We start from the raw sequence: 14,920 nt of genomic DNA, 5'->3' as shown, positions 1-14,920 counted from the left end.
CCCCATACTCAATTAAAATGCTGCAGGTTCGAGTCTTTTATCTTTAGTAAAAAAAAAAAACATTGAGATCTACATTTTGACATATAAATGGTGGTATAATGTAATTTAAGTCGAGCAGTATAATATACATACACATATATTCACATTTAGGCAGAAATTACTAGGCATAGTGGTGAATGAAAAGGAAGAGTGCAAGAGAGACCTAGTGTATTTACTACTGACAAAAGTCACAAAACTCACAAGTAGAGGTAATTTTGCCTTATATACATGTCATTAAGACATGAGAATAAATATTAGCCACAAACTGATCATTAACTCTTTTAACATCACTAACTACATTTTTTAATTTGTGCTTAATTTTCTATAACTATTAGTATTAGTTCAGCTGGTAGCAATTGTTCATTACGTAACACTTTGTACCAAAAATCACTCTCATGCAACAACTGCATAGGTTAAGGAATGATATAACTAATAAGCTCAAATTAAATTGGTTTAATAAAAAACTATATTATATGAATTATTCTTGACTACTAATTGATGGGAATGGGTTACATGTCCACCTTGAAGTACTTCACCTGTGTTAAATAAGGTTTACCTTTACTCCACAGCTAGTTACGTTGCTCCACAACTTAGAAAAAACTATTACGTGATCATAGAGTAATAAATGGATTAACTTACAACTCTATACAATAACATAGTGATTATTCACAAAAAAAAAAAAACATAAATAATCCTAGCTAGAACTAAAATTGTAATGTCATTGTTTCTTTTCTTTTCTTATTGAGTTGAAATGTCACTCTATTGTTTAGTTTAACCTACATTTTCCCCATAATCTTGCAATATATTAAATATTAATATAGTTGACTGAAATTCAAACAGAATTATTATCTCCCTATGTAGTATATATGACATAGTATTACTCCATTTATTTGTTTTTCAAAAATACATATTATCATTACTCTTTAAATTTTAGTTCACAAACTAACACATCGTAATTTCAATTGTGGTTGATTAAGAAGATTTTAGAAAAGAAAGAAGGGGGGGGGTCCTAATGTGTGATGAGTCACAAGTGACACATGTTGAAAATGAAAGGCTGATATATGATATATATATATATATATAATGGTGTGGGGGTTCCCTTCACAAGACATGCATCAGGCACCATAATTAATTATTAAGAAAAGTAGATAAAAGGGGCACCCAAATAAATAAGACAGTAAACAATAATATTAATAGTAATGATGAAAAAAATAGAAAATAGAAAATAGAAAATGCTAGCTGTAAACAATGGTGCAAAGCAAAGCAAAGAGCGAAGGATTAGAAGAAAGGAACGGCTAATTTTGGAGGTTTTTGGAGAGAGAGTGTTATGGATATGACCCAAAACTACAGCACAAGTAGCCGTTTGAAGAATGAAAGCAACATCTGTGGGACTGTGTTTAAGTCTATCTGTCTAACAATGACATCCTCCAAACCACCATAATAATTATTATTTTGGATATAATCGGAATTAACATTTCATAAAAATTTCAGTTGTTTTTGTTGTTAATAAATGTGATTAAAATATATTGGAACCTTGCTTAAGGTTTGATTTTTGTGCATTATGATGAGTCAGCGTCCAGTCATTGTATAGCTACCTGTCAATCCTGATGGGTTGGAACTTCATTATTTGTTAACAACAAATTAAAGAAAAATGTATTAGCTCAAATGAAATGATGCTGTTTCTGGTTTTCAAGATTCAGGCTTATAAAATTGACTTATCCATTGATATGCTTAAGAAAAGAAGAGCAGAAATCGGAGAAGTAGCAAGCCAGATTGCCATTAAAACCAGTATTATATACATATATTCAAAGGGGTCATCGATTGGTATTTGGTCGTTGCAACCGCGAATCAAGAATGGGGAGCATCTATTTTCCGCACTAGTGCCTTTCACCACAATTATTGATCAACACCATGCATTGTTCTTTAACAAAATTGGAACAATCATCCATCAATCTCACTACGTGAATATTCTTCAAACAAATTTATCTCACGTCGTTTCACAAAATTCAAATAAATAAATCTACTTATATGAATATTACACACACAAAATCTGAGCCATGAAATTGTATAGGCCTTATTTTCTGGGCTTTTTAAGTTTTTTTTTTTTTTTATCTTGTCTGAGCTTCTCTGATATATAATATAACATCCTTTTATGGGCCAATGATAGAGAGGAGGCTAGCCTTAAGTTGTTTGCAGCTTAGTAGCCCGCTTCATTTTTTTTACTGAAGAAAGCCCATTATATTAGAACAAAAATATAGGATACCATAGAAACAAAAAAAAAAAAAAAACATAATAATGAGAATTTGATTTTGATGTATTATAAAATATTTTGAGTGTTTATATATTTATATAATTTTTAAGTAATAATTTTAAAAATTAGTTATTTATATTAATGTAAAAATGCATGAAAAACTCTTTTACGTTCACAATGAATAAAAATTAAATTTTAATAATATTGTGAATGACCGAATGGTATGAATTTTGAAACAATAGTTTTAAATATGGAGGATAGGTTGCAATGTTAGTGACGATATATTTGGAGGAGAGACAAATTTAAAAATTTTAATATGCTGGTGTCGAATTTTATAAAAAAATTTTAATTATTTTTTGTTATCTTTTATTATATAAAAATAATTTATGTATGATATGTAATTAATGAATTACTCTTTTTTTAGATTTTATTAATATATATATAAAAATATAGAATTTTTTAATAATTTTTTTATATAAAAATTACATAGTACTCTATAGTACTCTATAAAATTATAAGATATCAATACTTTTATAGTATGTTTAGGTAAAAAATTGTTACATATCTTTTTAATTGAGATCAATTCTTTTAAAAATTTTAAAAATTTAAAAATAATTTATAAATTATTAATTATTTCAAAAATATTAGTACTTTTATAGAATATAAAATACAACTCTCAAAATAAAATTATAATTAAAATAAATTATCATAAAAAAATTTAAGATAAAAATTTTTTAATAATATAAATTTAGAAGAAAACTTAATATTTTTTACAAAACGATATAATTATTAAAATAAAATAATATAAATAATTATATTCATAAAAATAAATATATAGAAATTAATTTAAAAAGTATAAAGACTTAAAGTATATGCTATAAAATTGATTAAATTAAAATATCAATAAAAAAATTAAAATTTAAACCTATCACATTATTAAAAATAATTACATACAAAATCACTGAATATTTTTTATTTTATGAGATGGTTATTGTGTTAGAGATAGAGTCTTGTTGGTTGTTAGGCCACGTGTCATTCCCATTGCCTGTTCCTGGAAATAGAGCCATATTAGAAAGAACCAATACCATAGAATAAAAAAAAGCCGCAGTAACAGTCTTAACGGTACTGAAAACTCAAATGGTTTTGGTTCTAACACCTTCTTCTTCTTCTTCCTCTGTTTGTCTTCTCCGTCGCAGTCCCCCAAGGTACGGCGCCGTTCGATGCTCCTCCAGCGTGCAGGAGATACAGAAGCCTCCCGGAGAAGGGCTCAGCTCGGATCTCCGGGCATCGGAGCCTTTGCCTCCGTTAAAGGTAGCGAAGAGGGTTGTTCTGGTGAGGCACGGGCAGAGCACGTGGAATGCAGAGGGGAGGATCCAAGGGAGCTCTAACTTCTCTGTGCTCACCAAAAAGGGCGAGTCTCAGGCGGAGACTTCCCGCCAGATGCTCATTGATGACAACTTCGACGCATGCTTTGCAAGGTATCACTTAGTTACGGTTACGGATTCCTTCAATTTGTTACAGGTTAGTTCAGATTCTGTAGTTAGTTCATATAGTTATTACTAGCCACTGAAGTAGTGGTTGATTCCTGACAAAGTTGTATGCATATAAATATAGTGAAGTCGACTTTTGAGCATTGAATTTTTTTATAGGTGATCTCTGAGTAAACTTAAGATTTGTTTTTTGGTCCTCAATTTTTTCAGCTCACTTGATATTGGATGTATTTCTCAACATGAAATGTGAACAATTTAGCAATCGTCATTTGCTTGAGAGCTGTGATAAAAGGTTTAGAGTGGTTTTTGGTTTTTGTAGTCCTTTGGAACGGTCCAAGAGAACAGCGGAGATCATTTGGGGAGGACGTAAAGAATCAATAATTCCCGAGTATGAATTGAGGGAGATTGACTTGTACTCATTTCAAGTATGGTTTAGAATAATATAATTTAGTCATGAAAAACATATTCAATTATTCATTATCTGATTGTTATTTAGTCCATTGTAGATTGATCTAGGTCAGCTTGTGTTGTTATTGTGATCCAGGGTCTGTTGAAGAATGAGGGGAAAGAGAGATATGGTTCTGCTTATCGTCAATGGCAGCTGGATGCTGCGAATTTCATCATCGATGGTCATTATCCGGTGAGAGAGCTATGGGAACGTGCTAGGAACTGCTGGACTAAAATCTTAGCACATGATAGCAGGTCCGTTCTTGTGGTTGCTCACAATGCCGTTAATCAGGCTCTTGTTGCTACAGCAATTGGTACCTGTTTTTCTCCTTCTAAGAAAATTTTGATGATGGAAAAAAAAGGAATCTTATCAACTGGAACATTGTTCTCACCTTTTCTCCTTTGTTCCAAACAATTAGGTTTAGGGGTGGAGTATTTTAGATGTTTACTTCAGAGCAATTGTGGTGTAAGTGTGCTGGATTTCATTCCCAGGCCTGAGGGCGGATCTCCGGACATTTGCCTCGATCGCTTAAATCAGGTATGTCCGAGTCTTGACTGGCTTTGGTTGTGGTTGTGGTTGTGGACTTGTGACAAAGCTTTAAATTAGAGAAAATGTGAATTTCCTCACATTTGAGATTGTATTTAGGATTGTTATCAAACTATTTTATTAATGCAGACCCCTGGTTCACCAGTGGCTGGTGGAAAATCTGGAGGCAGAGATACAAATAAGCGGATCATACTTGTTTGTAATGGATCTACGCAGGGAAATACGGAGGTATGAACCATAGGCTAAAATTTATCTTGATAGAGGTAGCTGGCCAAATGTTATCAGTGAATATCCCAAAACTTTGATTTTTGTATTTGTTCCAATTTCTATGAAAGCTGCAGGTGATATGCAGAGGAATAAACTTTAAAACTTTGCAATAAACTTTATTTTAAGTACGTTTTTCATGTCAGGTTTTGTAACAAACTAGCTTATTTTGAACAGAATAGTTTTCCCTTTGCTGGTGATCAACCAATGAACATGCTTGGTGTTATACAGGTACTATATTTAATCATCAGAACTAGGTGTTAAAAAGTTATTTGTCTGACCTTTCAAATATTTAACAGTCCCAGAAATCTGCAGAGCTACTTCTTGATTTGAAAGTGAGTTCCATAATTAGCAGTCCTAACAAGGCTTGTTTTGAGACTGCCATGACCATCTCCAAGGTATGCTACGGTTATTTCCTGTTTAAATTGATTTATTGAAAGTATATATATCTGCTTATGAACCGACTTTAGTTATAAGATGTATATTGCATTGCATTCCTGAACTAGTCCATCTCGATTTCCATTATTAATTCGTTTGATACAACTTTAGGTACAAGAAGCTGCAGATTGCTTGGGTGCTGACTGTGTGCCACGCTATGTTGAGTTGAAGCAAATCGGTAACCTAGATGTTGAAACAATCTTTCAGCAATCCAAAATGGTAAGCAATAAAAACCTCACCAAAATACCAAGTGTTTGAACTAGCAAAGTATTTTACCAAATGTATGGTACTGATGGTTGCTTCTAATCTTGATGTACATAATTAATAACTATGCTTCATTATCGGTATGTTCTGTCTAAAGTTTTCCTTTATTGCAGGATTTATCCAATTTTCCCCCAATTCAGCCTGGATGGTTAAATAGGATTGATGATGGGTTGAGAACAACATTATGGGATCAATCTGGAAAGGCATGGCAATCCTTGTTGGATGAAATATCCGATGAATCGAGCGAAGGAGTCTTGGTAGCGGTTGCTCATCCAGCAATCCACATAGCACTAATGGGGCACTGCCTTAACTTGACCAAGGAATGGTTAGGGTCATTTCATCTAGACGAAGGGAGTGTTAGTGTCCTTGACTTCCCTGATGGCCCTAAAGGAAGAGGTGTCATAAGGTGCATAAATTATACTGCACATTTGGGGAGATGGTCCATCCCTATTACAAGATCAACAGAAGATGGTGAAGAGTTTTAACTCTATAATATTGCAAATGTATCATTCCATTTATCAAGCTGAAGTGACCCCATGTCCCTAGCATCCAAATTTTCAAGCATTATCATGGTGGTTAAATATTCAAAATAATGTAAAGACTCTTCACCATCTCCAAACAGGAAATAATATTTAAGCGTTTGCAGTGATGGACCTAGAAAAATTTAGCTATTGGGGCAAAAATATAATAAAATTTAGGTATAGATATTTTTTTTGGCTTTCCACGATATCCAACAAGATAAGGACCAATCCGTCGTGAATTTGAGTTCCATTTAAGAGTCTGCAATTGGTCGACAATGAGTTGCTACACATACGAGACAGAATTCAAACTTCCAATACTTACTTAAGTAGATGACTAAGCTGATCACTTGATCAATCCAAATTGGTTTAGATATATTTAAAATTTTAAATTAAAACTATCTATACATATTAATAAGAACTAGAAATATATACACAATCACTTATTATAATGTTTAAAATAATAAAAATATAATTTCACACACAGTATAATATTCAAAATAATGAAAAAAAAATTATAATATGACTAAATATTATTTTTCTATATATATTCTTAAACAATTATTTTACTTTTTAGTATCTCATATTTAATTGTCAAATCTACTTTTTATAGTTTTTATGGTATAAATAATTTTTTTAACCAAAATAATTACAGTATATTAATATATAGATAATATTTGTTTGAAAAATCACTAATAATTTAAGTTATATTTAATTATCAATTAATTAACTAATATAATGAAATTAATTATCACTATTTTTTTAGTTTATTTATTTATTTTTATACTAAATCAAATTTAAAGATATAATTATTATGTGTTAAGTTTAACAAAATATTTTTTTAACATACAACATGAAAAAATTATTTTTATATTTAATTTTAGGACAAACATAATATAACAAGGTATATATATATATATGCACTATTTTATAAAAAGAAAATTGATTGATTAAAAATAGTACATATGTTTTGAATAAAAAGAATACCATATCTGAAGAATTATATTTGAGCTTTTGTCTGCAAAATATTAGTACAAAAGTTTGCACGATGAGTGCTCAGCTCAGTGTTCCAGGTCAAAACAAACTGCTATTTTGTTTTTGGTGCTGAAAACATACGGCTGTTGGATTAAATCCAGAAACTTGAAAAGGAGCTCAAAATAAAAATTTGCATAATGACTTGAAATCTGCAAAGATACTAAGCATTAACAAGGTGAAGAATAATATAATCCCATAGTTGAAGTCTTGAAGAACTTGATGGCACTGTTTTCCCCCTTTTATTTTAAGATATGATATTGTTGCTCTTTTATGGTGGAATAGTTATATTAGCAATTCCATGCACTCTTTTAAAGTAAAGCTGATAAGGCATCTGACCATCTTATCCACTAGCTCTTCATCTGTTTATCCCAGCACTAAATTTATCATGTACTATACACAGTGCTACAGCAATTAGATGGTGAGCATGGATCTTCGATTAATTAAATTTCTAATAATAAGGTTTGGACTTTGGATAATAGGGGTAGCCATAGGATTTACTAACCAACCATTTATATAAAATAATGGAATTATTTGCCATTGATGCTGCATGTGAGTGTGGCAGAGTAGACATGATGCGCAAATTGCGCATCTCCTATTATTATTATTAGACGTGAAACATCTTCATTTACTTACGCTACAATTGTTCTTTCAATTTTAACTGCTAAACTTAGAATTTCAGAGGAATTCACTTCAACTATATATATGGTTGGCAAGTTCACACAAACTCAGTGATCAAGCATATCTATCATTTGATCTATCCCATCACACGGAACTGGTTCTTGAACTTGCCGACATTGTCAGCTTCTTATTACATGTAGATTTTTTATTTCTTTTTGTGCTGACACAATAATTTGTACAAGATATATCAATTCAAACTCAAAATTTAAATTTTCTTTCTAATGCTGAAATTGGACTCTTCAACAAACTTCCAAGAAGCCATGCCAAATCTCGTGTCATAGTTTTAAAGATTATGTTTCTTAAATTTTCATATTTATAGATTATGTTAGTGCATATAGCAGTTTTCTACTCGTCTACTTTGTAAGAGATTGAATTAAAAGACCAAGTAGTCGTTGTATTGTACATGCTATGCGGTGTGCTTTTGCTTTTAATTATTTGTAAAGTTTTTTAATTCAAACTTATTTAAATTTTATGAGTTTATTTGAATTTTGAGTAAAGTATCGTTTTTGTCCCAACGTTTGGAATAAATCTTATTTGTGTCCCTAACGTTTAAATCGTCCTATTTGTATCCCTAACTTTTGTAAAAGTTATTCAATGTTATCTTGCCGTCAATTACACATCATGAACGCTTTAGTTTGAGTTTTAAAAATCTCTTCTTGAAGTTAGAATACAAATGTCTGGAATTGATGATCCACTCCAAAAAATAGCTCTATCAAAAGTTGAAACTAATTCCTACAACATTTACATAATTCATTTTTCTAGGGATATAATTGAATCTAAACACAAATAGTGGGTATAATATTAAAATCAAACATATCCAAATGAGACCTAATTGAGAATAAATACATCCAAGTGAGAATAATTGAAAAATATAATCTGATTTATTAGTATAATTGATAGTAGGATAACATTGAATCACTTTTATAAACGTTAAGGATACAAATAGGACAAACAATTTAAACGTTAGAGACACAAATAAGACTTACTCTAAACGTTGGGACAAAAACGATACTTTACTCTTAAATTTTTTAGTTTAACAATTTAGTAATTACAGTTAAGAAAATACATATAATAAAGAAAATAGAAAAATTAGTTTAAGAGATTCAGGTCAATTGACTTTATATATATAATTTTTGTATTACCATATATCTTTACTCTATCTATTCCTTTGTCTGGACTTAATATTTTAGGAAAAGAAAATTTAAAAGACAAAAAGAAATTATTTGTCAGTCCTTAGTTGGCTATAAGGTCAAAAGCCTTATGTATATCCATAAATAATGAATACAGCAAAATCTCTTGTCAGGATCACCAATTGCAAGCAGGATTAGAATAATGTAATTGTCAAATAGCCATATGTGCCCATATGCAAACAAACATGCATTAAATTTAATAAAAATAAATAATCAAAAGAAATTGCTCTGCCTTCTTTTGTTCACCCACATCCATTTAATTTAATTGTTTATTTATTAATCACATGTTTTCTCTCTGAGAAATCATATTCATAAGCGCTGTTGGCTATAGTATCCAAATTATGTCGGTAATATCCTTCTGACAAGCGTATAATAGAAGAATGAGATCAAGAAAAACTTAGCAGTTAGCATTATTATTGACAGCATAAATAAAGAGTTAGTTTCCTTCAAGTTTTACTTTAATATATATTCCACATACACTAATGATTAGACAAAAATGATTGGTATATATGATCGGTAAGAAATCTTATATTCTAAAAGGATGAGAGTTTGGTTTTAATTATTAGTAGTAGTATGTGAGTTATTCTGGTAAATAACAGGCAAATATATTTGTAAAGTTTTATGTAGTAATTGTTTTGGGATAAAAGTATAAAGATTTTGAAAGTACAGCTTTACCCTAATAATAAAATTGCCAACCTATTATTTATATAGATGATATTATATTTACAAATTTTTTTAATCAAATTTAATTAAGTTGGTACAAATTCAAAAAAAAAAGTGTGTATATATTATTTTTTTTTTTGTATTTTTTCAGCATATAAATTTTTATTGAAGAATACACAAATTTATTGACATAACACATAAATTTTTGCACAAAATATAAATTTATCAATATAGCATAAAAATTTTCACACATAATATTAAAACTTTTGCACATAGTACATAATTTTTTGTTACAAATGTGATTTGTTGGTCAGATTAGTCAATATTTTAGACATGTAATTCTTTAAAAATTTTGTGCAGTGCATAAATATTTATGTGTTGTGCGTAAAAAAATTTTATATCATACACCAAAATTTTTTAATATATTTTGTTGGTTGGATCTTGAATATCAATATTTTAAACATATACTCTTTTAAAAAATTTTGTTTTGTGCACCAAAATTTTTATATTATATACTAAATTTTTTGAACTGTGTATTAAGGTTTTTGTATTATGCCTATTTTTTTAGTTGGATGTCAATATATTTAGGTATGTGATCTGTTAAAAAATTATGGATTGTGTATCAAAATTTTTATGCTCTAATTTTTTGAATATATATAGAAGAAGAAAAGACGACGAAGATGATGATAATAACAGATGATAAAAAAGAAAAAAAGAAATTAAATAAAAAAAGACGTTGAAGAAGAAAAAAAAGACGAAAATAATACGTTGAAGAATAATAATTAAAAAAAAAAGGAAAAACATGCTATGACTTAGTTAAATAAATTTAAGAAAACTTTAACGCCTAAGCTTTATTGAATTTATATATACTTCAATGAAAGAAAAAAGCAGGCATCATATATATAGACAGGTAGATTAATAATACTATAGCTAGTTTCATGTACTATGGATATTGTTGGCCACCTGCGACCAAAACCTTCGTCTCATAAATTAAAAGAATGTGGTCCATATAGCAATAGTGGTGACATTAAATACTATGCATATTTATAATCTAAGTTCATTTAAATGGAATATTAATACTGAATTCATTGGTAGTCGTCTAGGATTGTTAGTTACATTAATTCAACAACCATACATATCAAAATAAACACGAAACTGGATTATTCAGTCTTTTAGGCTGCGTTTGTTTTCGAGAACAGAATAGGACAAAACATTGAGGACAGGATAAGACAAGACACTGATGGACAGAGACATAAAATTTTGTGTTTTTATATTTTGTTTGGTGATAGACTAGAACAAATTATAAAAATTTAATTTATTTTTATTTTTTTATTAAAAAATTTGTGATGAAAAATATAATAATAAAATATATAATTATAAAAAATTAACAAAAATAAAAAAAGAAAAAATAAAAAATAAGTTGTGTCCCTTGTTAGTGTTTCCGTGTCCTTCCTGTCAGGATGAACACAAAATACACTAATTCAGTGTCTCTGGACACACGGTCTCTGTCCATGTCTCCTTTGTCGATCAAACACAATTTTGTGTCTCTGTAAACAAACGCAGTATTAGTTCTCTACCATCTCAAAACAGAAATGTTTGGTAATCAAATAAAATCAGCAAAAAACAGTCATAACTTGTCTTATTTAACATTCATTAATTATTGTGATAATTAATTAATATTAAATAAGGCAAGTTCTGTTTTTTTTTTCTACCTAGCATCAATTACTTCCACAATTATTTGTGGTTTTGAAATTTTAGTAGTAATTAAATATTACTACTAACTTTTTTAGTGTCAAATTTGTCTAACTTTTTATTTGAAGTAGTTTGAATTGAACAACATAGGCCCCTTATTAAAAACAAAACAATTAATAAAAAGTAGAAAAAGAAAGAAAAGATTAATTATTATTGATTGTGAGGATGATCTATCTATCTAGCTGGCTGGCTGGTCCAACATGTGATATTTCACATTCTCGCGGTAGTACCAAGCTTCCTTCAACTTTCATCAACAAAAGGATTCTAAAACTCTCATGGCCACATCAAAAAAGAATTTAACCAACCTTTTTTTTTTCTCTTTCAGTAAAAGATAATATGCTCCCAGTTTTTGTTGTGGAGAATTTCTTGGGTATTACATAAGGCCAAGACACAAAGAGTTTCACTTTTCAGTTGGATTCCATTCTACCCTTTTGAATTGTCACCCTCACTTTCCGTTTCAATTCTAATCCATTAGAACTAATCAGTTTTGTTCTCTACACCAAGAGGATGGAAAATAACATTCAAAAGATGAATAAATTAAAGTGAAGGGACTGGGGTCTATATCATACAAGTTAAAGTTGTTTTTGTAACGGTATAAATTTATGTGACATTCTTGAGTTTTCATATTGATATTATAAGATAGGTTAATATGATATATATAATTAAAATTTTAAGATCATAGTACGTTAAGTTAATCATGGTAGATGTATTTGATTTGATTGCGGTTTAGGTCCCAGTCCCTACCATGGATCTTTAGTCTCTATCGATAATATATTAGTTGCTAGCTAGTTGCACCACCACGAACTTTCGTAATATGAAAAGGGTGAAGGAATGAATAATTCATGGTTATTGATGAAGTGAAAAACATATACATGTGTTTGTTTGCCATCAGCTACAGCTATTAGCTTAGCTATGAAATTATGAAATTCTTATATGTTATTGATTATGCATGGTTTTTTGTTTTTATTAATTTAATTTGAGAGAAACATGTTACTACTTGGGAAGGAATAAGGAATCTAATTTATTCCACTTTGTTTGGGGAAAGTTAAAAACTGTCAATTATATTGAAATGAAACGAAAAGAAGAGTTGTTAGCATATGCCTTCTTTTACACTCCAGGAAGTTTCACAAGCAGCATGCATTCATATTCACTTTTTTCTTTTTTTTATTTATATGTGGTTTTTCTTTTTATTTCTACCTCTTCTTAATTTTTTTTCTTAAAATAAAAAAAAAATCAATTTTCTTGTACATAGGAGCACCGACTAATTTCAATGTTCAACCTCAAGTTGGTTTTTAATAGTGCAAATATAATTAAAACATAACCACACAATATTATTATTAGCCACTTACCCCTCCTCTTTGTCTCTAATTAGTTTTATAACTAGTGTGATTATTGGTACTAGATGCAGTTACGTTTAGCATAAGCAAGGGTGAGAAATGAATAATGAGGAAGGAGCATGCATGCCCCATCAAGTGGACCATAAGTCCTTAGTTTATGGGGTCCATGACCCAAACAATATGCCCTCATACACTGCTTTGTACCTCAAAAAGAGAAAGCATTCAATCAATAATAATAATAATAATGATAACACCTTGTGTGCTGCTCTTTCATCACCATCTTCTTCTCTCTCTGGATTATTTTTTATTTTCCCCTCTAATTAATTTAACGTACCACTCCTCTCTAACAAAAAATATTGTTAAGTAAGATGAAATTTCATTATTACTTAATTAATTCAGTCTTGCCAATAAAATTGTCTAGTACTCAATTTTATTTATGCGAAGAAGTCATGATGTTGGATCTATATATATATATGGTTTTGGTTGGAGAAACTACTTAAAATAGGGAGAAAGAGGGGGACTTGGATCTGTTGACCTAAGCTTTTAATTAATAATTCATGCATGGGCATGTCTTGTTCCAAATGCTTTTCTTTTATTTTTCTTTATCTTTTTCTCTACAACTGCAACCACATGATTTTTCTTTTTATGTATTAAAGAGTGTAACGAGAGCAGACCGGAAACCAATTAAAATAGTCACACCTCTTTAGAATGCATCACATTAAATATTGAGGAGTGTTAGGGGTCAATAAAGAAATAAAATGAGAATAGTAAATACCCTTGGAATGAAATTATTTATTAATTTATAATGAGTGAAATATGCTCCCATTACTAGCTATTATATGAGTTTGCATTGGGAGGAGGGGGGAGTTAGCAAATTTATTTTGTGGGACCAATATTCAGTATCACATATTCATGGCTTCCCTATTGCATTGTGTTGGTGGTTATTACAAGAAAGAGGTAAAGTTTTTTTAGCCACCAGAAAGAAAGAAAAGGGGATGACAAATCTATATACCCTATCACATTTTTAGCTTCAATTCAATGGTCCCATAATGAAATATCAACAAATTTGAGAGAGTTTTATCCACGGTTGATGACTTGAGGGGCCCCTAGTAATGGCAAATTTAGCATATCTAACTTCAATATCTCTTTTTTTCTAGTTTCTTCATTCTTCACCAAACAAGTATAGAAGTTTAGGCTTGAAGTGATGGTGTGAGCTAGACTCACACTTGGAAGCACAAAGAGTTTTAATCACATTTGGACGTACAAAGAGTGGTGTTATACTTATCCTCAAAACACTTGTTTTTTATTTATTTTATTTTATTCTGAATTTTGGTATTAATAAGAAACGTCCACAAATACCCAACAAACTAATAATTGTAGTTACGTACACAAGAAATACTTATAATAGTTGTCATTCAAAATTCCATATTGAAAAAAGAATAATGATATGGTATCATACAAACCTTCCGAAATATTTTTTTTAAATATTGAATGAAGTAAAGAGTATATATATTTAAGAGTCCGTGCTATACATTTAAATATTTTTATTAATTAAATTTAATTAAGTTGACCTAAATTTAATAAAATTGCTTTTAGACATGTGCATAAAATCAGACACATTTTTTTTTTTTTGTAAAAAATAGCACTGAAATTTTATAATCATGACATAAAAATTTTTTAAATTTTGACACTAAATTTTTTTAAAAATAACACATAAAACAGTGTTATAGTTTTTTTTTTTATTTTTTTTTTGAAAGAAAAAGAAGACAATAACGACGTTAAAGAAGAATTGTGCAGAAAAAATAACATATAAAACAAAATATTGTAATTATTTTTTATTTTTTTAGAAGAAGAAGACAATAACAATGACTACCTTAAAAACTAATTGTTTAGAAGAAGAAGAATGAAAAAGAAAAAGAAGAAGTAGAATGCCAAAAAAGAACAAATGATAATGATGATCATGACGAGAACTATGACAGTAATAAAAGAGAAAGGAAAAAAAGAAGA

The 14,920-nt window shown here is 29.5% G+C and overlaps 1 protein-coding gene across 1 annotated transcript; it reads left to right on the top strand.

Moving 5' to 3' along the window:
* Positions 1-3,372: 3,372 nt before the first annotated feature.
* Positions 3,373-6,389, top strand: LOC107629306 (putative 2-carboxy-D-arabinitol-1-phosphatase). The gene is made up of 9 exons (XM_016332066.3): positions 3,373-3,768; positions 4,100-4,205; positions 4,325-4,541; positions 4,647-4,765; positions 4,904-5,002; positions 5,216-5,269; positions 5,338-5,436; positions 5,588-5,695; positions 5,854-6,389. The coding sequence occupies exons 1-9, from the start codon at positions 3,428-3,430 to the stop codon at positions 6,223-6,225; spliced, it is 1,515 nt and encodes a 504-aa protein (XP_016187552.2). The 5' UTR covers positions 3,373-3,427; the 3' UTR covers positions 6,226-6,389.
* The last annotated feature ends 8,531 nt before the right edge of the window (positions 6,390-14,920 follow it).

This window comes from Arachis ipaensis, chromosome B3 (genome assembly GCF_059453495.1).
Source record: "Arachis ipaensis isolate K30076 ecotype BB chromosome B3, ASM5945349v1, whole genome shotgun sequence".
NCBI lineage: Eukaryota > Viridiplantae > Streptophyta > Magnoliopsida > Fabales > Fabaceae > Arachis > Arachis ipaensis.
Note: the sequence above shows the minus strand (reverse complement) of the source record. Positions and strands in the feature narration are given on the sequence as shown.

Bases quoted from the DNA above. Each gene is read 5' to 3' on its own strand.
- LOC107629306 (XM_016332066.3), top strand. From the start codon at position 3,428: ATGGTTTTGGTTCTAACACCTTCTTCTTCTTCTTCCTCTGTTTGTCTT. The intron at 3,769-4,099 runs GTATCACTTAGT...TGGTTTTTGTAG, and splicing joins TTCGACGCATGCTTTGCAAG to TCCTTTGGAACGGTCCAAGA. The intron at 5,696-5,853 runs GTAAGCAATAAA...CCTTTATTGCAG, and splicing joins TCTTTCAGCAATCCAAAATG to GATTTATCCAATTTTCCCCC.